The 26,259-nt window shown below is 30.0% G+C and overlaps 1 protein-coding gene across 1 annotated transcript in view; it reads left to right on the top strand.

Annotated features, from left to right (window-relative positions):
• Rint1 (RAD50 interactor 1) overlaps nucleotides 1-26,259 on the top strand; it is a 36,329-nt gene extending 10,070 nt beyond the window's left edge. The window contains exons 3-10 of the mRNA XM_075374965.1: nucleotides 2,322-2,895; nucleotides 8,448-8,673; nucleotides 11,422-11,587; nucleotides 18,718-18,883; nucleotides 19,242-19,453; nucleotides 21,860-22,025; nucleotides 22,245-22,378; nucleotides 23,635-26,259. Coding sequence (XP_075231080.1) covers nucleotides 2,322-2,895; nucleotides 8,448-8,673; nucleotides 11,422-11,587; nucleotides 18,718-18,883; nucleotides 19,242-19,453; nucleotides 21,860-22,025; nucleotides 22,245-22,378; nucleotides 23,635-23,809 — 1,819 coding nt within the window. The 3' untranslated portion in view covers nucleotides 23,810-26,259. The remainder of the gene's footprint in view (nucleotides 1-2,321; nucleotides 2,896-8,447; nucleotides 8,674-11,421; nucleotides 11,588-18,717; nucleotides 18,884-19,241; nucleotides 19,454-21,859; nucleotides 22,026-22,244; nucleotides 22,379-23,634) is intronic.

Below are 26,259 nucleotides of genomic sequence, written 5' to 3'. Positions count from 1 at the left end.
TTAGTCTTCTGAATTTCTCTCACATTGTTTCCAGTCAATTCTTACTTTGAATAATTTGAATTATAATCTGTATGAGGATAAGTAAAAAATTATATGCAATAAGGTTGTATTTTAAGTTAATTTGGAAGCAGTGCTGTTTGCTTAGTTACTGCTAAGCTTTATATAATTACTACTGGAAAAAAAAAATTTAAATAAACAAACTAAGTCAATTGAGGTTATGGTTGTGTGCCTTCCAGTTATCAAAGGAAAGCATCAACAACATCAAAGGAAAGCAGTGTTCAATGATTCATTTTTTGTGATCAGAAATTTTACTAGGTGCTGAAATCCATGAGAGACTTTCAGTAACATAAAAACAGTATTTTGCTGCTATGGATTGTTGATAAATGGTTGAAAATTTCAAAAATGTTTGGTTTAATTGTTACACATGAAGAAAGAGCTGAATCCCCATCTATAGAACTACAATTAATGACAACATTGAGTAGATACTTGACATGTTGTTAAGTTGACAAGTGACTATCCATGAAGTTGCTGATCATTAGTAAATAAGGCATAGTTCTGTCTATCAAAATCATTCACAACAAACTTAGCTTTGATAAAGTTTTACAAGATGGGTTCCAAGACAACTCACAACATTGCATAAACAGACATATTTGGACACCTGCAAATATCTAATCGTCTACTTCCTCATTATTGGTGAAGGCATGTCGTCTGATCCTACTATAACTTAAAATAAGGATGTAGAATCTAGAAAGCCAAGATACACTTGGTATCTGCTAGAAGGGAGCAGATATCAAGGATACCAATGTTTGGTGAGCTTAATCACCAAACATTGCATCTTTTATTATTATTATTTGGACGTTTTATCAAAATATTTTGCAAATTTCAATTAAGCTAGAAAATCTTATTTCATACATTTTACAATGATCATTGTTAAAAAAAAAATTAGACCTACAAGTATATTACGAGGGTTATTTTTTTTCAAGGTCCGATTGGTCACGAAATTAAAACCACAGTGAAAATAAAAAATTTTTATTTGTAACTAGTACTTACATAGTTACGCTATTTCTCTACATAGTCACCACTCCGATTTAGACATTTGTCGTAGCGTGGTACCAACTTTCCAATACCCTCGTCGTAGAACAGAACGTGTGTTTTCAGCCATGTTTCTACGCTGGTCTGCACCTCGATGTCTGTGCCAAAATGTTGTCCTCCTAGCCAGTGTTTCATGTGAGCAAAGAGGTGAAAATCGGATGGAGCCAAGTCCGGGCTGTATGGTCGGTGATCAAACACTTCTCAACAAAAACACTGCAGGAGCTTCTTTGTTACAGCTGCAATGTGTGGCTGAGCATTGTCATGGAGAAAGACAGTGCCTGCTGACAATATTCCTCTCTGCTTATTCTAAATTGCCCTTCGTAGATGTTGAAGAGTCACACAGTATGAGGCTGCAGTGATGGTCGTGCCACGTTCCATGAATTCCATCAAGAGAACTCCATTCCGGAATTGATACTCGCTTCCTTCCCTGACCGCCTGCATCATGAATATCTGTACGTCCTGCTTTAAAGTTCCTGCACGATTGTTGCACTTTGCTGTCACTCATTGAAGTTTCACCGTACACATTATTTATTCATCTATGAATTTCAGCTGCATTACACCCCTCAGCCTGAAGAAATCGAATTACCGCACGCACTTCACACTTGGCGGGAGATGCTATTGTTGTAGACATGTTTACGTGCTAGTTGCGTGTTCAGAACTAAACAAAGTTGACGCGGCGTGATTGAAGGCCATACTAGAGCTGCTGCACAACACATATGCACAAAGGTTCATCTGATTTTTGCACGGGTTTTTATTTTGCAACCAATCGGACCTTGAAAAAAAATAACCCTTGTATTAAACTATCACTGAATAACAGCATCAATGTGTAAAGCCAGATTAACAGTATGCTGTTAGGGTTATATGTCTGTTATGTTTAATCACTTTAGTAATATTAATCACGATAGGAATTTAAACTTAAGTTAAATGGTAGATCTCTTTCTAATCTTTCAAATGCCTTCTAAAATGAAGTTGAACTTACATGATATGTAATATAAAGTAATATAAAGTAGTATAAATAGAAAGTGAATCCTGTTTTTAAAATATCTATTCAAAATGAACTTATTATACTACTGTATTTCATCCTTTATCAATAAAATCCGTATTTTCAGATTGCTTTCAACATCATTAAATGATTTATGCAAAATATGATACAACTACATAAATTCATTTACGGATGTTTTTGATTGTGTGTGATCTGTAGGATAATGGTTCTTTTTTTTTATTTGCAGTCAAGAATTAGAGAGTGCTTTAAATGAAGATGATGATGAACGTGCTATTGCAGAATTTACTAGATTGTGTGCTGTTTGTTCTCAACTTCATAATTCAAAATGTACACATCTTGTTGCATTCCTTCGTGAGACTGTGCATTATTGGCATAATATATTAAAAACAAAATTTTTTAAGCAATTTGAAGAAATTCTAAAAGCAGTGAATTGGCCTATTGTTAGTAGTAATAATTTATTAAGTACTCCTTCACCAGAATCTATTCCAAAATTTCAATTATTGATTAAACATTTATTATTAATACAATTACCAGACGAATTGGTGTCAAAATCTGTGGTCCAGTCCTCAGTACAACTTCTTAGTTCCAATCCATTATCTTCACCTATATTGCTTTTGGTTAGACCATTAAAAAAACGTTTTATATATCATTTTTGTGGCAATAAACAAACAAATAGACCTGATAAACCTGAGTGGTTTCTAACGCAAATATTATCTTGGATTAGAGATAATGAGCAGTTTGTTGATCGGTGGGTTCAACCAGTATTTAAAGAAGTTGGTATACAGAACATTTCAGCAACGGTATGTACTCTAAATATAATTTTCTTCTTTTAATATAAATGTTTTTATTGTTATTATTTTTACTCATATATTAGTTATTTTTTTACATATAATTGTATTTTGGTTACATTAGTTGTAAACACATAAATCTATCATTTATATCTTAAAGTATTTCTTATTATGAACTCTCTAGGCAAGGCTATTTATAAGGGTGGAAAAGGAAGTAATACTGAATAATATTACAGATATAAAAATTAGTGTCTAAAGTTTTATGTTGGATGGAGAACATTTATTATTATAAGTAAAACTTAATGTTCATGCTTGGATTTCCTACTTTCTACGAGAAAGCATACACTTGTTGTAGAAATGGCATCATCTTCATTCACTATCCAAACCGAAGAAGTTTCAGCAAACACTCCTAGTTGTGATAATTCTTGGAGGCAAATAATGTGCTGAAACAGTATGTGATTGCAGCAGGTGATCAGTTACAGTAGAAATATATTGACTACTGGCATGATTCTTCTCTATGGCAATGCCTAGTCTCACACTGCTAATGCCTGGTTCCACACTCCTGCCCAAAAATACTACTCCTTGAATTGAATGTTTCAAATTGAAACTTTTTGATTATCCAATCTAGTCAGACATGATCCCTTATGATTTTCACTTTATCACAGAACTGAAGAATTCCTAAAAAGGAGTACATTTTATTAGTGATGAATCTGAAAGAAGTAGTCATTACTCTTCAAATCAATTGGCTGACAGATGTGTACTACAAGGTTATACAAAATCTTGTTATGTGTTATAATTAAAATACAAAGGATGATGCATGGAAAATGTTACCTAAGGAATCAAGAATTAAGTAAGTTTTTTAAGAAAGTTTTTTGGTAACTTTCTTATTGTAAACTGAAAATATTCTCTGTGCTAGCCTTGAAGTTTAATTTACAGCTTAAATAATTTCTATTTGAAGTCCTGTTTCTAGCATTATTTTAAAAAAAAATCTGATCTAAACACTTTGTTTTGTTGTAACTAAATTTTAAATATTCTCTTTCTAAAATTATTTTACATCTGTAATTAAATGATGCAATAAAAGCAGTAGGAAGATGGTTTTAATTTGTAAGTTGCTCAACAGAGATTCATCACACACAAACATCCACATCAGTTGTAAACAGTTTAATTCTTTCAATCTGAGATCTTTAAGCTGTTAAAATAATAGCAAAATCAGGTACTGGACTGTTTCTACTGCTCTTAAAATTTAATTTTCATTTGTAAACAATATTAAAAATGAGATTTAGGTTATAAGCAGAAATGGTATGTTTAATTAATTAAAAATTAATGTATTCAAATATGTTGTTCATGAAACAAAAGTATTATGTCAAGCAATGTAATACATTTTAATAAATTCCTGAGATTAAAAAAAAAGGAGGAAGAATATTCATTGTAAATAACACCCTGATTGAGTGATTCTAAAAATGTAAAAAAAAAGCTTAGTATGTGATTGAAATACTAAGTCAGAATTGATCCTGGTTATAAAGAGTTAATACATTAAATACATATGTACTCTTGATTGATGTTTTTGAGTAAAATGTGTATAATTTTTTATTTATCAAAGTTTAGTTTTTTCTATGTACTAGGTTCAAACTAAATACAATATAACAAATTTAATTTAATTTTTTTAGATGCTTTTCATTTTTACTGAGTTGTGTGCATTATACATTGTTTCACCACAGAAAAGGTATGTTAATTTGTTACCTTTCACTGTGGTTTTGTTTACAAAAAGGATAGTGAAAATTGATAATATTTCTTCTTAACACTGTTTTAAGCAAGTGATAGGGTAATCACAAATTTTAGGTCGATTACAAATTTCTAATTGTAATGTAGAAATCACAAATTTTAGGTCGTTAGGTCGTATTATTGAAATTTAAATAAATATGGTTAACTCGCATATAAAAACTGAAACCAAATTATGACCAATTTGTATTAGGCTGCGGTTTTTAAATACTCTGGTAATATCTGAAAAGTTAATAAATAAATTATTTACTGATTGAGAAAAACAAGATCCTTTTTAACTTTACCTTTGACATTTCATTTGTTTTGTGTGTTTTTGATGCAGTTACAGCCATATGTGAATTCTGAATTTTTATATTTTGCTGTAAGATTCCTTGCTATTTTAGAACAACATATATTTAACAGTTCTTAAATTTTCTCTTTCAAAATGCTAGCTAGTACAACTATTGAAAAGAGTTGACAACTGTTAGTTATTCCAGTGATACCAGATGGTCAATGGATGATCGCCCTTAGTGGAAACTGCATTTGAAGATATCGGGGATGTTTCTCTGAATACCATGTAAGCCTGCGTTTCACCATTTTCTCCATCATTTTGCACAAAGGAGACCTTTCAAGGAGATATGGCGGTAGTCTGACGAGCATGCTGCCTACCACATTTAAGTATTGGTATGACAACGGCTTCTGACCAGGTTGGTGGAAAGGCAGATGTAAAGGGAGTATTTGATTCGCCAACCGAATACCAACTTTCAACAGTACTATTTCTATCTGTATCGTATACCTCCGAAATTTGTTAGCATATGATGAAATTAGGGACACTGATCAAAGACAGTCTGCCAGGTTAGTTGCGACTGCAGAAGATGATGTAAGAAGTTCTTCATGAATAAGTAGTCCTAGGATAGACTGTTTCTGAGATCCATAAATTGCAAGTAGCTTCTTCTACACAATAGATGTGGGAGTAGTGCATGAGATGGTGTCTATGTAATTCTCTGTGACTCTCCTAGCATCTATGAATGTACGATGGCATATCATTCTAGACTTATGATATAAATTCAGATGTTCATTTGTAGGCCTGCAGTTAAATTTACGCAGTGCTTGCTGTCTGGATTTTTTTAACCCTCATTCCACCAGGAAATGGAGGGATGTTTTGGAATTCCTGTTGTTTTGGGAATGTATATACTAGCATTCTCAAATACCAGGAAGTTAAAAGAGGTAAATTGATCTAGGGCATCAGCACTATCGTCATACTGTGATGGAAAGGCATCAAGCTAACCGTTCCAATTTGCTCTTTCAACAATCCAAAATGCTTTTTTGCTCCTCTAGCAATTCGTCGCTATTCTTTGACATCAGTATGGTCTTCGACCTGGCCTGGCGATAAGGTATTCTAAACACTCGTAAAGAATGGGGAGTTATGGTCAATAAGCTTGTCTTTACTAGGAGTTTGTTAAATGACTGAACTTTCTGTGTTCATGTTGGAGATTGCGTCAAGTAGCATCACCTTGGAGAATGGAGTGCCTCAAGGAAGTGTATTAAGTGCCTCTTTGTTAAACTATAGCCATCAACAGTATTACCGAATGTGTAAAGCCACCTGTTTCACATGTTCTCTATTTGTTTATGATTTTGCTATACATGTAATGACCTGTTCAATAGACACAGCTGAGACTACTACAGAATACTGTATCTCGCCTGGAGACTTGGTCCAAGGTTACCAGCTTCACATTCTCACCTGAGGAAACAAAAAGTGTAGTATTTCCTCACCTGCAAGACCCTTTTATTCTACAAGTCGTCAATGGAAAGCCATTTATTACCTCTCCTGAGTTAAATCTTTAGTTCGCTTTTTGATAATCTTACATGGGTTAGACTTGTAAAATAGTTAAAAGTGAGATGTTTAAAAATTCTAGATATGCTAGATATGAGTCCTTAGGAATGTCAATAGGGAGCGGACCAATCATGTATATTACATTTTTATTATTATTAAGTTTGGTCTATTTTGATTTTGATTGCACGCCTACTCTTTAGCATGTCGTACTGTACTTAAGATGCTGGATGCTATACACCATGTTTTTATTTGTTTTCCTGCAGGTGCCTTTAGATTAAGCCTTGTTGCAAGCATACTTGTTGATTGGGGTGAGCTACCACTTTGGGATAGGCAGAACAGCTACTAGCATATTACTCTGCCCATCTTAAAGAACAACCAAATCACTTAGTTTTTGAAGCAATTCTCACAAACCCTCATTTACAACAGTATGAAGACCATCCACATAATATAGCATCAATGGTATTCGTACCCAGCACTTATTCTTCATTTAAATTTTGACTCGCCTGGTATTTTCCTAATCTAAACTACCATCCAAGATATTCTAGGAAACAGTCTGAGGATGTTTTCAAATATCTTGTTCTTTCTTAAAGCCAAACACATGTATTCAATTATCTGTTACTTATAATATGTTTTCTTAGTATATTTTGATTGTGATTTAACTTTTCCTATTTTTCCTGTGTTATTGTGTGGTTTTTCACTATATTATAATACATGCAAAATCTAAAGGTGGTCCTCCCTACAAGTTGCCTCTGCTTGCCTCCTCTACCCCACTCCTATAACCTGGCATGCAGAACACGTGCTACTGGTTGCCTTAAAAGTAATGTTTACATGCTATTTAAAAATATTTTTTAAAAATAATAATGCCATGTCAAAGAAAATCATAACATTATAGCCTATAATAAATAATTAATTCATTTCATATACTTTTGTATTATGTTATTGTTACTCTTTATAGCAAAACTTAGTTTAACGTACTTGGAAAAAAAACATATACTTTCAAGAAATAAATAAATAAATTACTTCATATACATCATGAACAAAATATTAGGCATAAATAATTTTATTTGTAATAACAAATTACCAGTACATATTTTGTTACTATAATATTGATGTCATAATTAGATACTTTGCAAGTCATTTCAAATTAATTGATGTGACTTTATGAATACACTGCTTTGGCTGCTTGTATGAGGATATTAAGAGCAATGGAGGGGATGCCATAGCATACTACAGACCCGGCTTCAGATATTACGTACATTATAATTTAATCTTGTTGTGGAACTCAATATATTAACGAAGTACAAAGTTAGCAAGATCTGCTTTTCACAGAACTACTAGTTAAATTATTCTATGCGTAAAATTAATTATTGTAAAATCACACTAAAATTTTGTGTTTTATTAGAAAATAGATGCTGCTAGGCTGTAATCATTAGCAAACTTTGTTCAGTTAATTTCTTTTGATGTTTTTAGGATTTTATCATACGTATTTAGCTATTCATTTCAGATTTGGTTTACTTTATTCATTTTAAAATATTTAGATTCTTTAATAAATGATCTGTGAAAAAAATAGTAATGTTAAATTTACTTTTTTTATCTTCATATACTGGTTTAACTGTATTCATGAAAACCTAAGGTACATGTGTCACTAGTTCTTTTCTGTTGTCCACTTTTCTTGTAACTTAAATAAACTATAAGTGTTTCAGTTGATTTTGATTACTTTTAGCACAAAAAGAATATAAATGTTACTTTTTTCATCATGCACATTTACCTTATATCGTAGTAGTTAAAAGTATGTATTTATATGATTTTTTTTTAATTATGTTAGGTTTATTTCTATAACTGATGTGGTTTTCTACAATAACAATTTAACCTTTTTTTCTTCTTTTTTTGTGTTTGAGCATATTTATTGTTATATGTGTGTGTGTATATATATATATATATATATATATATAAATGTACGTGTTATTAATAGGTGGAGCTGATGAGAGGTCTTGTTCAATTAGCATTAGAAAAATTAGACAATGAGCTTCCGTCAATGCAATATGATGATTCTTTATTTTCACATGCTGTAGATGAATCTCTTGGTTTTGATAAAGAATTAAAAGAAACATTTGGTTATCCTTCCTCTTTGCCATCTACCATTACTGTTTTAACACAAGCACAGATATTTACGAAGTGGATAAATATGGAACGAAAATGTCAGTTTTATATTGTCATATTTATCTAACTGTATAATCTTATATTGTTTGCATGTGTGTGAGTGTGTGTGCGTGCGCACATGTGCATGTGGATTATTTTTGGTGAATATGTTATTGTTTATTTATATTATGTTGCTAGAGGTATGTGTATACTTATGTGTTTGCGAATAGGTTGTTCAATTACAGTGGTGAGATCTGCATATATTGATAATTATTCTAGCAAACTTGTTAGGCCATAGTTTAATCCATTGTATATGAATCTAAACTAAAGTTTGTTTTACTGCACTTTTCATGCAAATTTACCTTTTATTATGTAGTTGAAAGGTTATTAAGTGTGTATTTATTTAGTCTGTACACATACAACTATTTTTTTATTAAATTATTGCCTGATGTATGAGAAGATCATCTTTAGATGATTGAAAATTTACAAGAATCAGTATTTTACAACTTTGTGCATGCCTTGTTTCCTCAAATATCACTTTCTGTTTTACCTGAAATTGTTTCATTTGAATTATCCAATAATTAGTTGTATACCCAGGATGCTGCAGTCGGAGCACAGTAATCTCTCCAATAAAAAGCGTGGTACATTAGTTTGTTTGCTGTACATGCTTACATTTTGATTTTGAATGTAGCACTACTATCTAGCTAAAAAAAATTGAACTAACAACTGTATAATAAATTTTATCATCACATAAGTGAAAAATAATGGTGTGTTGGTTTCTTATATGTGATCACACATTTTTATTTTAACTACCACAGAAAAAAATTGAACCAACTCGTATAATAAATTGTACTATAAACCGTACATTGTTTACATTAACATTTATTATACTTATTTTTTTTTTACATTTTGTTAAAAAAAAACTATTGTAGACATAAGTTTTTGAAGTTTTTTAAAAACAAATAAGTATAGAAGCACCATGTATCTTGATACGAACGATTATAATATAATATAATATGTGAATGTATTAATCCTTTTACTTCATAATATTTCTGTCACTATGGCGACAGAAATATAAAGTAAAATTACTAATCCTTTTTTCTTTAATAAATATCTGTAAAATACTTACTATTCTCACAAACATGAGGATATGAACATGTCAAGGGTCCTAGGGGTGGAGTCCCCTGCCTAGACAGTCGGGTGAGCGAAGTGAGCCCTGACTGGCTAGTAGATTTCTTAAAACTGCTTTGTCATTTCTCACACATTACTGGGAAAAGAGAAAGAAAATTTTAAGTGATATTGTGACATGAGATGAGACTTGAGTGTCTTATATCTAAAAAATCAAAACAACAGTATGGTGGTATAGTAGAAGTATACCACCACAGCAACAAAATAGAAAATTGCATCTGTAGGTAGTTTGTCAGTACTTCATTGTCAGGCAGATATAATATAATTTTGGTCATCCTTCGCATGTCACTGATATCCAGCAACTTCCAGCTCTTCCTGTACAAAAAGAAGTTCATTGACATCATAGTTTTGATGAAATACTAATTATAGTTAAAAATTGTCTACTAATGATGCAGACAGCTGATTTTAGTACAGCGTTTTATGCAAAAGCATATTTTACAATTTTTAATGAATAAATAATATTAATCCCTCAATAAGTGGATTGAATGTTAAAAAGTGGTTTGAAGTATATAGAATTTGATAAAAATATAAATTTAAAGGTAATTCTTTTATGTTTCTGATAGCTTAATTTCTGAATAATGTTCATATAATAGACATTTTTGCTTATTTTAAACTAAAGTCTCTACTTTATAATCTGTTTCATTTTTTAAATTATTACTCTGCAAATATTTTATTATTATTGTTATTATGCTAATCAAAGATATATGTTAATCAAAGATCTTAAAAAGTTATGACAGGAATAAAATTTTACTTTTAGTTTTTAATTGATAAGAATTTGTAATGTAAATAACAATATATTTTCTGTAATTTATTTTTAATTTTCTCGCATAAAGAAATAATTATTTGATATATTAAAGAGGTTTTATCAGTTAAAGAAAGATTTTTTTTTTTTTTAATTTAATGTAAAAGTTTTTAAATTCTGGAGAAATCTGATAGCTGTGAAAAAATAGAGGTTTTTAGCAGTTCATTTTTTCTTACTACATCAAGTTTATTTGCTGATCATTACACGGTCACTGTCATTGCTATAAGATTAAAATGATTTTATTAACTGTTAAAAATCATTTAACACTGTTTCCAAATTTTAAGTTCATCAGTATTCCTTATTTGTAAATGCGAGCTCGTGCTACCAAAGTGTGCTGAAAGCATATAGTTAACACTCTTTAACTTCATTGATCTACAGGAAAAGTACTACTTCATTGAAACTGACTTTGGTTGATGGCATTTTGCCTTACTTTGGGTTCCCTCCAATTTTTACAATGCTACACTCTTAGATATCCCAGATGTTATAGGAATCATCAGGTTACTGTTCTACTTGACGATCTCATCAGTGATATCTTCGCTACATTCTGTTTGTCATATACTATCATATACTTTACAGAGACCTAGTTTTCTTTCACATTCTTTCACATCTTTGATAAATATAAGCTGCATAATTATCTCTTTTTGTTCTCATGGCCCGAGACAAAATTGCATTTAGTAATAAGACTTTGGTTATTGAATTAATTGATAAATAAGACTATTTGAACATAAAGAGTTCTCAGCATGCAGTTCTTGTTAGGTTGAAAATATGTCTGTTTAATTTTTAATAATAGTTTTTTGATATTTGTTTTTAAATTTAGATGCTAGAGAAAAAATGGATGCAATGTTAAATTCAGAAACTGCGTGGTTACCATTTAGCTGCATTGAAGGTGATGAAATGAAAGTGACTGAAGTTGGTGAAGCATTCCTTACATTATTATCTACTATAACTGAAAGATACAGGACATTACCCCAGCCGGGACATAGGTAATCATTTTTAATATTTGCTTGTTCAAAATATATTAAAAACTGTTGTAGTTTACTGCATTCTTTCAACCTTTTACTTTCTTTTACTTTCTTTTTCCTGTTTAGCCTCCGGTAACTACCGTTTTTAGATAATACTTCAGAGGATGAATGAGGATGATATGTATGAGTGTAAATGAAGTGTGGTCTTGTACATTCTCAGTTCGACCAATCCTGAGATGTGTGGTTAATTGAAACCCAACCACCAAAGAACACCGGTATCCACGATTTAGCATTCAAATCCATGTAAAAATAACTGGCTTTACTAGGACTTGAACGCTGGAACTCTCGGCTTCCAAATCAGCTGATTTGGGAAGACACATTCTTTCAACCTGATAATTTCATAAAACATTTCAGGGAGTACCATCTTAAAAGTATAAGAATATTATGTCAATGATATATGTTTAACAATATTGTTTACATATATTATGAAAATTAATAAATCCCCCGAGTGCATTTTCCATCTGTTTGAAAAATGTTAGCAGAATATTCACTTTTAAGTTTAAAAATAAAAATATTTTTAAATAATTTGATGATTTATTTAGTTACTCCGTAGAAAAGAAAAAAATATTGTTTCTTGTTCTTCAATAATCTTTTGAGCTATTAGATTTGATTACCTTGTTAGAATTCACTTTGCATTACCTTTAACTATTTGTGAATGCCACGTACATGTATGTGCATGTTTGCAATGCACAAACTAATTGGAATTGGTGGAAGGATTTTTCACCTAATATTTCATCTTCCAGGTTAAAATAAGCCCAAAAGTACTCAATACAATGATACACAAAAGCAGAAAATGAAATTTCTTACCTGCTATTTTTTTTTTTTCAAAACTAATATTCTAATTTGTTGATGTAATTTATGATGTAAAATTTATTTGAAAGTATGCTATAGAATATGTTACTTTTTAAATGGTTGTTAGGGTTAAGAAAAGTAAATGTTGAATATTTTATTATTTATTTTTTATATGTATTAATCACAAGTCTGCAAAAAAATCTTTTTCATGTATCTGGAATCATATACAGTGATTTTAACTAATTTTGGGGTGCTGAATTCAAATCTGTTATTAGAATTTGTGTAGTATATAATTTTTTTAGATACATAGAATTTATTTACCAATAAATGCATAATTATTGTTAAATTAATACTTAAAAAAAATTATTTATTTTTATTAACTTAAAATTTGGTTAAATCAACTAAATTTTTATTTATTCAAAGACAGATAAATCGAAATACATTAATACTATTTTAAACTAACAGTTTCTAAAAGTCTAAATTGTTGGAAACGTCTTTAAAATAACAGTTTTTAAACAATAATAAATTTGTTTTTAAACAAAAATAAATATTTTTAAACAATAACTATTGTTATTCCAACAATAGTCAATCTTCCTTGGTACCAATGCACTCCATGGTTAGAATATCTTGATGGAAATGCTCTCCTTGCTCATCACTGACATAGCCCAAATGTTCGAGAAAAAAGTAAAAAATGGGAGTGTAGGAAATTAATTTTTAATGACATCCTACATCCTAAACGTTTGTAGTTTTCTAACAGCTTATTAACCAAAAATACATAGTTTTTATCCTTTCTGTTGCCTAAAAACCACCACCAACGTCTTCGGAGGACTTCCATGCAACTATTTCACATTCACTAAGTTTATCATAAAAGTTGAGTCCTTAAGCAGTTTCTTGATATGTGGACTGATAAATATACCCTCCTTGAGATTACCATCACTCAATTTATGAAAACTTATTTTTAAATGATTAAACCCAGGTCCATCTTTGTTTTATGCCCTTATAAGATTTTTCATGAGTTTGAGTTTTATGTGAAGTGGCAGCAGTGTGATTTTATCACCTAATTAATGATAAATGCTTTACATTTTTTTTCACCAGCCACAAAGTTATGCTGCAATGGCCAGTTTTTTACTTGGTAACGACTTATTGTACACTACTGTCCCAAACACAAAGAAAAAACAATGACTATGTAACGACTATGTAACAACTATGTAACGTTACATAGTGTTATAAGTTGTTATCGTTACAACTATGTAACAATAACAACTTATGGTAAGTAACGTAACAACTTTCAGATCACTGCAAACGCCACGTATGCTGTTTGTATTTTATTGCTTCTAATATTGATGCCATACGTTCATACGTTTCTTTCAGTTCGACTGCATGAGCTAATGGAATGGATGGCTGTATGTTACCATTGTACAATAAAACTGCTTTCATGCTAAGTTTAGAAAAATACTCCATTCTTTAGGAATATGCTGAATTCCAAGCTTTTTCATCAAGCCATCAACATCATTTCAAACATACAATGAATATTTCATAGTAAAATAAGTTGAAAGAGTTTTATTTGGTGTTCTAAATGTAGTAACCTTTGTTTTTTGTGCTAAAAGATTCCACTTTTGCAGTCTAGACCCCAGAAGTTCAGCTTTCTGCTTTGATAACTTTAAATTGCGAACTTAATCATTAAGTTCATGTTGTTTAATTAAATGAGAAAATTTCTCATTAGATACAGGAAGAAATTCTTCAACATCCTCTACATCTGCTTCATTTTCAGATTGTTCTTCTAGCAATGTCGGATTAGATGGTGGTACAGGTACAGGTAACTCCTCTCCGTGTCGTACCAGCTTTAGAGCTGAGGATAAATCTGCATATTTTATGAATTTTTTTATTTTGAAATTGAAATATATTTGTCATACAAAAGTAGCAGTCAGTAAAATGGTACTTAGATTCATGCAAAACCATTGGTATAACAAATGACATTGGCTCGTCATTTATCCTTCAGCCATTCAGTTAGAGTTACTGAGCATGATATGCAAGTAACATGAGACACCCAATGTAGTGGTTAATGTATTACAGTATATTCAGCTTGAACATAGGGAAAGTCACTTACTTCACTTCTTGTTTTCTTTGAAGCTTTGCATTGAATGGTTGTTATTTTTAAGAATGCCTGTGCCATTTTCGGTAATGATTTATGTTTCACATCAGATAAGTAATTATAAGCATGATATGTAACATATACATGTCTATTATTATAGTGGTAAAATATGGTATAATAGCTTTGGAGATAAAAAGTAATTGAAATATTTGTTCTATATGTATTTGTACAAAAGCTCTTGCCTTAATTAAGACCTTATGAAAAATCCATTATTATTAATATTAATATGACTTACGATTAAGATTAATTGTATTGTGAGTGGCTAGATAAGTTTCTAAGGAACCATATCAAAATTTTTGTTAGACATTTCCACAAAGTGTATCAGTAAATAATGTTAATATTTTTTAATTGTAAAATAACTTCTGTTTTTAGAAATAGAAAAATAGTTTGCTTTAGTGATACAAGAAACATCACATAGAGTAGTGTTGATTTTAAGTACCATATTATCAGTTTGTAAAAGTTATTAAAATAGCTTGTAAAATTTGAATCAATCTTAACCATATTGTTGCAAACTGATGTTAAGTAGTAAGTTTTTTTACAGTTGTATCTTGTTATGAGAGTCAGTCAAATATAAACCATATTTGTTTAAAAACTAATTCATTTATTTACAAAGTATTCTTACTTAATTTTTCTTCAAAGTTTCCATTTATATCTACACACTTATTTTAGTGGATTGGCTCTCTCTATCCCATTTTCATAAGAAGTATTGGGGCTTGTTCAAAGCCAATTTAACAAATTCTTCCATCTCTTTGTCATAAGAAAAACATTCTTCCCCTAGTGCTTCCTTTAGTGATTCAAATAAATTATAGTCAGTGATAAATCAGAGCTGTAAATATGTTCAACAATTGCTCAGTGGGATTGCTGCAATTTTTACTGAGTTGTGGTGGGTGTAGTGGGTGCATTGTTGTGAAGAAGCAGCACACTACAGATTGGAACATCACATTCTTTGGACTGATAAGTTGCTTTAATCTTATCCAACATTTTGAAGTAATATTCACCATTATTCTTTGAGCGTGGAGAATGTAGACTGTTGATGTACACATTCCTTGGAAATGTAGTGGTGCATCCATGTCTGGATAAGAAAGTACATTACAAGTAAGAAAGTATGTCCTATTCTGCCTCATACTTAGCCAAAAGTCTGACAAATTGCAGATGTTCAGCCTTCTGATTAGCATTTAAAATGCAGGGAACCTATCATCCAGACATTTTTTTGAAACTGTAACTCATTTTGAATAAAAGATTGTACAATAATAGTCCAGATTGGCTTTTTTCTGATTTTTGCATTAATTTCATCCTTTACTTGTTGGTTGTTAAGTAGCTCATGAATATTTAAATATTCATGAGGTAACTTCATGAATTCTTACAGGTTTTATTATTTTCAATAAGTCAAGTTTTTAATGTCATTATGATCACCAGAGAACAATTTATAGAGTGCAAATACTTGTATATTTGAAAAGATCTCAATCTGAAAATTTGCAAAATTTCGCTTAGATTTAACATTTTCATTTGTTAAAAACTTAATAATAACACTGATAAATATAATTTTTGTTTTCTAACATGCGATACGTGATTTTAATATGTTTTTTATACTGAAAATGAATATGAACTCAGAATCTTACCATCACCCACCATTTTTGAAAAATTTATTAATTTAAATTAAAAGGTTTTTTCATTTTTCAATGTATAGTTAGCATTTTAAGCTCCTATATTTTATTTTGTTAGTCCGTTTTTTTTTTTGTTTAACTTTAACATAATTTGTAAGTTATAAATAAACAATACTAGACAAAAAATTAAATCATATCATAGTGACATGTTATGACATTATATCTAATACTGAAGAGTGAGCCTTCATGGACAAGATTAATCATGTCTGTCCGGGTCAAAACATGTAGCTGAAAACACAGCTGTATTGTTTATATTAAGCACTGGATTTAGGAATGAATTAATTTTGTTCAGTCTTATTGCTGTCTTAAATTTGTTAACAGTGCAGTGTCATAATGCCTCAACATTATGTAAATGATGTGGATACCTTTTGTTATCTATGTGGTGAGTTTACTGTAAAATCAAATAGAAAAAACATTATACCTTTAATTTAAAAAAAAAAACATATGATTTGTACTTTCAGTGTAAAATTGGTGATCAGGATAAGATATATAGTATACACAAATTTTTCTGTATATTTAAGAGGATGGCTGAAAGGTACATGGATGGCTTTGCCATTTGGTGTACCTATGGTTTGATGTGAACCAAAGGTTCATGTAACTGATTGTTACTTTTATTTAACAAGTGCACCTGGAATTTCTAAAAAATTTAAACATACTGTAAAATATCCTTCATTCCAATTTCAATCAGGACTCTACCTCACAGTGAAATTATTTCAGTTCCTGAGCCAGTGAATGTATGTTTCGAAAGCAGCGATAAAGAGTCAGGCAGTAGTGAAGAAGACAACAATGATTTTGAATTATCTTCCAATAACCCACATCTTATATCACAAGGTGAATTAAATGACTTTTTTAGGTATTTAAATTTATCAAAGATCAAGCTGAACTGTTAGGATCAAAACTGCAAGGTTGGAATTTACTTCAAAAAAATACAAAACTTTTGAGCTTTTGAAGCCAACAAAAAGAATTTTCTCAGTACTTTATTGATGAAAATAATTTGGTTTATTGTACAAATATTGATGAGTTTATATTGCACTTAGGACAAGTTCATAAACCTGAGGACTGCCGCCTTTTCATGGATTCGTCCAAGTTATAGTTTTGTTACACAACAGTAACAAATATCCTTTGATGCCAATCACTTATGGCATTAATTTGAAAGAGACATACAATATGATGAAAGACGTTCTTGAAAAAATAAATTATAAAAAACATATGTGGTGATTTGAAAGTTATAGCTATTTTGTTAGGCAAATACTAAGTATACTATACATGCCTATACTAAGTATATGTGTTTTCTTTGCAAATGGGACAGCCGAGCTAGGGATAAACATTATGTTACCAAAGAGTGGAAGAAACGAGACAACTTAACTCCAGATGGGAAAAATATTATTCATGAGCCCTTAGTTGAACCCAAAAAATAATTTTACCCCCTCTCCATATCAAGCTAGGACTAATGAAAAAATTTGTAAAAGCAATGAAGAAGGATAGTCTCAGATTTTTGTACAACAGGCAGAAATTTCCAAATGTAAGTGAAGGAAAAATTAAAGAAGGATTATTTGTTGGTCCTCAAATAAGAGAGTTGGACAAAGATGATGTATTTAACTCAATGTTAAATAATGTAGAAAGTACAGCTTGGGCTTATTTTAAGATGTTTGCAAAAGTTTTCTCGGCAAACAAAAATTTGACAATTACCATGATATTTTTAATCAACTTCATACAGAGCTATGGGATGTAATATGTCTTTGAGAATACATTTCCTTCACTCATATCTGGATTTTTTCCTGGGCAACCTCGGAGATGTAAGTGACAAATACGGTGAACATTTCCACCAAGAGATTTCTGTGATGGAAAGCTGCTATAAAGGGAAATGGAATGTTAACATGCTAGCCGATTACTGTTGGACATTAATTCAGGATGTGCCTAAGGTTATTTATAAAAGAAAAGCATCAGCAAAATCATTCTAACACAAGTATGGCCATGCAAAATAATAAATTTTACAGATTTTAACTATATTTTCCCGTAATTTTGTTTGAAGCATAATTTATTTAAAACTAAGGGTGATAGAAGATTGTATTTGCATTTCTGTAATATATGCGAAAAAGCAATTCAAGAAATGGTATCACACTTAGAGAAACATTAAAAACTTCTTTTTTTTTGTTCAGTGTAATATGCTGTGCAATTGCACTAGGTATTGTTCGCTTTTGAACCGTGTTAGGAACTAACAGATTGGATGCACTTAACTGCATACAGTGAGTCTAGGGATGTCTACTGCCTGCCCACATTTTCTCAAACCACAATCACAGGTTTGGTTGCTACAAAGAAATTCCAATTTATATTTGACTGATGTTCGTATCTTTGGAAATAGAAAAATCTCAACCAAAAATAATGATAAACTAAGATGTATGACTGGAAACGTTACTTACAAGGAGGATTTATTGCAGTGTGGATATTATTTGTTGTGTGTTAATTTGATATTATTTTTTCAGGTTACAGTTTTTAGATGTACAGTTAGAACTGATTGATGATTTTAGAGTTAGACTTATTCAGTTGTTACATACAGAACAGGAAGATCCTTTAGATTCTAGATTACCTGCTATATTGAATACTGCCTCATATATATCAACTGCACTGTCTGAGTGGGGAACTGATCCGGTAAATTTAAATTTCTAACTTTACATATTTTAAGTTCATGTTATGAACAGTGATTAAATTAACATTATTACAAATTATTAAAATTTCTTATTTCTCTAAAATAACTTGTTTAAAATTATTTTCTATGATTAATTGTTAGTAAATGAAATGTTATTTATTACTTGCTTATTAGTTTTTTTAATTTTAAATTTTTTAATCATTCTAATTTTAAAATTGAGAATTTGGCAGGTTTGGTACGACTTTTAATTATTACTAAATTGTTTTTAACTAGAAATTTTAGTTGTATGGAAATTATAAAAATCTGTCATTGATTTATGGTAAATGTAACTGATTGGTAATATTTTTACTTTTTTTTCAGCATTTCTTAATGTTACAACATTACAAAAGTCAATTGGAGATAGTTGGTGAACACAAGTTAAGTACAATGCAGATAGCAGCATTACAACAGGGTTCTGTATTCGATGATGCATTACAGTTGTTTGATAGACTTATTGAAGAGTTAATTGATTGTTTGTGTGAAAATGTTATATTAGAAACAAAAGCAAGAAGTCGTCCATACAGAAGAGACAGGTTTGTTAATTAATGGATTTATAATTATTTTTGTATTCTTCTAGGTGTAGCTCAGATAGGCACAGTAACAGAGAATGTGATTAGCAATGAAGTTTTTTCAAAGTGAAGTTCTGTAGTTTAAGCTTCTATAATCATTCTTTTGAAAGTGATGTGCAAAATGTGCAGAAACACCTTGTGTGTAATTATCCTTCGTGTGAAGAAATGTCAAGTTTTTAGATGCTACCAATTTTTGTATCCAGCTATTTTAAAGAAATTTAAAAAATTGTAGTATTTGGATGATGTAGGATTACAATCATATAATAATATATTAATTAGTCATAAAATCAAGCAACATCAAATCCAAAAACATATGTTTAATATTCCAAACTGCACATGTATTTACAAAATCTATCAAATGTATTTTTTTAAAATGGATTTAGTATTTGGTGTGTGTGTGTGTGTGTGTGTGTGTGTGTGTGTGTGTGTGTGTGTGTGTGTGTGTGTGTGTGTGTGTGTGTGTGTGTGTGTGTGTGTGTGTGTGTGTGTGTGTGTGTGTGTGTGTGTGTGTGTGCGTGTGTGTGCGTGCGTGTGCGTGTATGAATATATATATATATATTTGCCTATACAAATATAATGTATTTATATACAATAAACTGTATATTTAGGAGTTAAAAATTTATGTAGCATGTGTTTCAATAGAAATATAATTAAAACCACCTGATAACTGTAAAAAGCAGTAAGAACACTCACCAATACTTAGTAAGGAACTCTTTCATAGAATTATGCATCTTCAATTATTTTTGTTATAATATATTATAAATTCTTCAACTAGAAATTTTAATAATGTGTCAGTATTATTACATTTATATTGAGTATTGACAATAAATTGGCAGACTTATCATTACTGATGGAAGGCAGTGGAAAACCACCATTGATAATTTTCCTTGACAACCCGAAGGCTTTGTTCAGTTCAAAGATGGCAGTGTTTGGTCAGTGGGATCATGACATACAGCAATGAGTAGAACATTTCATAAAAACATTATTGATAATATATTTAGAATTGCTAAAAAAAATTTTTTTATTTATGAGGTTTGTAAATAAAGTATGAGACTGTTTCAGAAAATCTTTTTATTTACAATCCAGTTATACATGGACTCTTATCACCTGCAAAATAATTCCCTTGGGAAGCCATGCAATGTTTCAAACGGTTTTCCCACTCTCCATAACAGTGTTAGAACTCAGAAACCAAAATATCCTTAAGATGGTCGGTTACATTTTTTTTTTGTTTTCTTCTGTTCCAAAATGGTGTCCTTTGAGGTCTTCTTTTAAAGTCGGGAACAGGAAAAAGTCACAGGGACTCAAGTCAGGTAAATAAGGTGGTTGAGGAACTACAGGAATGTTTTTCTTTACCAAAAACTTATTAATTGAGAGTGCAGTGTGATAAGGTGCATTGTTATGATGCAGCATTCAGTTGTCTTTGATGGCTGGTCTCACGCAGGCAACTCTTTTCCACACAATCTTTCTAGAATTTCTCTGTAAACATTGATTTACAGTCTGTCCTGCAGGCAAAAACTCCTTGTGGACTTATCAAAGAAATAAATTAGCATGGTTTTGATTTTTGCTTTTTTGGGACGTGGTGATTTTTAAGTGTGCCACTCCTTGCTCTGGCATTTTGTTTCTGGGTCATACTCAAATATCTAAGATTCATCACCAGCAGTAACATTTTTTAGAAAATCAGGATCAGTTGCAATTAGTCGTAGAATATCGTGGCACACTTCCACCCTGTTGTTTTTCTGTTCAACAGTGAGGTTGTTTGGGACCAATTTTGCACACTTTTTTTATTTCCAATTCGTTTGTCAAAATTTGATGGACTGTGGTGTGGTTCAAATTCAATTGTTCTACAATCATTCTGATAATTAATTGCCGGTCGTACCATATCAAGTCTCTGATTCGCTTAACATTGTCGTCACCTTTTGACGTGTCTTCCAGAGTGTGGATCGTCCACAACTGATTCCCAGCCATCTCAAAATGCTTTAAATCACCTAAAAACTTGGGCTTATGGCAGAGTGGTATCTACATATACCCTTTTCAATTTTTAAAAAGTTTCAGTAGCATTTTCACCGAGTTTTAACACAAAACTTGTTTGCACAACATTGCTTGTAATTAGTATCATTCATTTTTATAATGCACAACAAAAACTTGTTTCATGAAATGTTTGTTTACATCTCACGTGGCAACAATAGACTAAAAATATTAATACCTAATATAAATCAGCTGTTTATATAACCATATGTTTACTAGTAACTTTACAGTGTTGCCATTTTCAAAAAAAAAAACTAGTCTCATTACTTTATTTACAGACTTCGTACACTAATTATCTGTTATTTTTTTTGCAAGTATTATTTTTTTTGACAATTCCTTTGACAGATGGTTTGCTATGAGTAGTCCATGTGATGAGATTTCACCAAGTGTGACACCAACTGCTTGTCCTATGTTTCAAGTATTAGCTGCTAAATTACATCAGTTGGAGCAGTTATTAGCAACTCCATTATTCGATTCAACATGGAAGAAGATTGCAACTCAGTTAAATACAGTTAAGTTATTTTTCTTTTTATTAATGTTTAAATAATAATTTAATGTATTTATGTTAGTATAATAGAAGAAAATGTGTATGAATATCACATTTTTATCAGTATGCTTTGTGTTCCCACTCTTGCAGTGGGGAAAGAACAAATATTCTGACAGGGTCTTATTTCATTAAATATCATCAGTTATCTACTCTATATTATTACATTGTACAATTTGTTTACAGTTCATACTGGAAGAGTTGATTTTACCTAATACCTTCAATCCAGGTGGAGCTGAACAACTTCAATTGGATATGACTCGCAATTTATTTCCATTATTTCGCCAATATACAAAGCATCCTGAGGTTTATTTTAGTCAGTAAGTATTATTAATTTTTTTTTTCATTCAAGATTATATTCATTTTTTAATTTGTTGAAAATTTGTATTGGATGTTTATAACATGAGAATGGCTCTTGATTCCTAGCTTATAAGTGTTTATTTCACAGTAGACCTCTTCTATACTAAATTGATTTTATATAGTGTCAGTTGCAATGTAAATGGTAGGTCAAATGTTTATATCCAATCATAGAGAGAATTTTTGGTACCATTTAAATTAAAATAGTTCTTTAGGTATTAGCACTTCAAGAAACAGTGTGAAATGCACTGAGTGTGGATTTTAGTACACAAAAATGTGACTGTATCTATCAGTAATATAATGTAAGGCTATAAAGTGCAACAGAAAGTTAAGCTGTATATGTGCTAGTTTGGTGAAAAACACAACCGTATAGCTGACTTCTTTAATTCAACCAGGTAAGTAAAAACATCTAGATACATTTAGCAAAGAAGTTTCAGAAACTCTTATTGATATACCAGTTGATTATTGGTATACTAATGTTTATATTTTTAAGAAAGATGAAGATATAATGGGATTAGTTACAATGGGGAAAATACACTCACATTCATTACTGTCAGGTAATTTGAGTTAAGTATATTGTAAGTACGAATAATATGAATCAAGCTGAACCTAATTTATGATATTTGTTTCTAAATTTGATGCTCCAGCATTATATAGGGACATGATTGATGTAAAAGTACAATTATACATTATTTAACAGTATTGAAACTCAGATTCTATGATGTTTTGAAATTATTTAAACACAAACATCTGTTACCTATTCAGGTAAAAGTTTGCATTCACTGATGATGTTCATATTAATCAGAGAATTTGAACTATATACGAGGTCTGTTCAAAAAATAACCGAACATTTTTAAATGCGCGCCAGTGAAGATATTTAGTGACGTGTGGTTGGCAGCATTGTGTTCCACATAACGCCTTCTGTAATCACATGCCCTTGGATTGCTGATATCTTGTTTAGTTTTCATGTTATTGTTATTTGACTGCAAGGTATTTAAATGTTAGTAGCAATTTTTGTAATGTGCAATTTTTTGATGATTTTTTATAAACTGTTTATGGAAATTTTAGATATGTTGTATAAGCAAAATAGCAATTAGTTGTATTTAATTTGGTTTTCCACAATTTAAATGTTTCATTTAGGTCATGATACATTAATTTTATGATTTATTTTTTACATTATGATATTATTTTTATATTGTTTCTTTTTTGTGTTTTACAGGATACAAGAAGCATGTATATTATTGACATTTCGACCATTACCATCTGATATATTACGTAATGGTGTTACAAAAAATAATTTATCTTTACTTAATATTAAATTACAAACATTATCTGATGATCAGGCTGTTGAAGTTTTAAAGAGATGCGTTGAACTTTCAATTGATGTTATGTAAATAACATGACATTATTTTAACAATTTTTTTACTTGGATCAGTTGAAAGTTGAATACATCATCATATTTGTTGTAAACCAGTAAAACCCCTCTGAGGTGGCAATTCTTAGCAAGATGTTTTCTGAAGAACAGATTTTTGAAACAGTTAAGCTACAATCAATTGATGAAAACCCTTTAATTAGGTTGAGGACACTGAAACATAACTATGTAAAAATTACACCAGATACACCAGATATAGTCTGGTGTAGATCTTTTTTTTTTAGAATGCACATAAGTATTTATAATTAATAAAAGATTATTATAATAACAGCTTCAGTGATAGTTATCAGAAATTGTATTATTTTACTGAGAAAAATTTTACTTGCACTTTGTTGGTGGCTGTCTGTAGAACTGACAGCTATTAGTTTTTTCTACCAGTTATTATTTGTTTTTTTTCTTAAATGACTGCCTGAAAAATAGCAATTGCATAGTTACTTGTAGCAATCAATATTTTAATAATAACAATAATAAAAAAGAATACCAGTTCTATGGTTAAAGCTAGATCATAAGTCATGACGATACCAGTTCCATAATAATTTAAATTATTCTTTTTGTAATCCCCCATTCTTTTTAATATGTCCAATACCATCACTCTCATTCTACCAAACTCTCTCCCTCATATTCTCCTTTTTAAGAAAGTCATAAAGCTTTTATTGTTTAGTAGATTGTATTCATTTTTCATCCATTACATAAATTATAAAATTTATTTGTTGTGGTTTTGATTTTTTTTTGTTATTATTTGCTGATATAGTAACTATTTTGTCAGCCAGAATTTAATTTTTTAGATATTTTTATAAATCTAAGAAATTTTATTTTTATAAACACTAATATAATTATTTAGAGAGCTCTTTGTAACATTATGTAATGAAAATAATATTTGAGTTATTTAAATTAAAATACTCTTAAAATTATTATCAGTTGTGATATATTTTCATCTTTATTACTAATAGCAATATCAACATTTTGAGAGTATAAAAGTAACATTTTATTTGGAGAAAATAGAAATTTATAAAAAGAAGGTAATCAAGATATCCAGAATTAGTAAACTTTTAGAATGAAGTGTACAGGGTAAAAGTGGTATAGGAACATAAATGTTTAAAAATATGAAACAGATAATTGAGGATGTGGGATGTAGAGCTCTTTGTAACATTATGTAATGAAAATAATATTTGAGTTATTTAAATTAAAATACTTTTAAAATCATTATCAGTTGTGATATATTTTCATCTTTATTACTAATAGCCATATCAACATTTTGAAAGTATATAAGTAACATTTTTTTTTTTTTTGGAGAAAATAGAAATTTATAAAAAGTAGGTAATCAAGATATCCAGAATTAGTAAACTGAATTGTAGAATGACGTTTACAGGGTAAAAGTGGTATAGGAACATAAATGTTTAAAAATATGAAACGGATAATTGGGGATGTGGGATGTAGTAAAATATATTGAGGCTAAGAGACTGGCACATAAAAAAAGGTGGAGTGCGTCAAACCAATCTGATGACTAAAAAAAATATTTATCGAATCATTCATCTTGTTCATATTCCTCCTATATAAACTATAAATAAATAAAAAAATTAGCATCTGCATTATTTACTTTTTCATTATTAATGAATATTTATTTAAACATTCAAAACATTTTGTTTATAATCATCCTGCTAATTTGAGATCAAAGAATTTATTCTTTTCAATCAAGATGCTGTCCACAACAGGCATGCTACTACAGTCAGGTAAAAATTGAGAAAATTCAAGGTTTTCTGTTAATGTACATTAAGTGATTTAACTTCATTAAAAAAGTGAGAATTTCATGCTATGTAGCCTAGTGAAAGAATTTTTTTTCAAATTATTATTGAAACCTTTTCATATATAAACTACTAAAATTAAGTGTTAATTCCTTCACATGCTTTTCAACTAAAGGCAGAGTGAACATTATTAGCTTTTTCTTTAAAAGTTAGTTAATAAAAACTTCTCAATATGTAACTATAAAGGTAAAATTTTTATTGTTTACGTAGTTAATTATTATAATTTCTGGTTTAAGTATTATTGATAATCTGTTATAAAATCCAGTTTACTTATCTGCTCTATTAATCTGTTAATACATATTGAATTTGCTTTCATGTGAATAAACTAGGTATTCTTATGCTTTATTTATTTATTTTTATTTAATCTGATCTGAATACATTTTCTGCAGCTGTGTAATATTAATAAGATAATTAAGATCCTCAGTCACAAACAACGTCCATGTTATGACAATCCTCTTAATGCAGTTTTTTTTTATCTGATCAAGATTCACATTTAGAGATATTTTACTGCAGTGATATGTAATTTCTTTATGTGCAAATTATTTTTGGTGTAATAATTTTATGTTATTTGTATTTATTTTCTGTTTAAAAATATACAATTTTTTATTTA

The sequence above is a fragment of the Lycorma delicatula genome, chromosome 9 (assembly GCF_047948215.1).
Source record: "Lycorma delicatula isolate Av1 chromosome 9, ASM4794821v1, whole genome shotgun sequence".
Classification (NCBI taxonomy): Eukaryota; Metazoa; Arthropoda; class Insecta; order Hemiptera; family Fulgoridae; genus Lycorma; species Lycorma delicatula.
The sequence above is the reverse complement of the archived record's forward strand: the minus strand, read 5'-3'. Positions and strand labels throughout refer to the sequence as shown.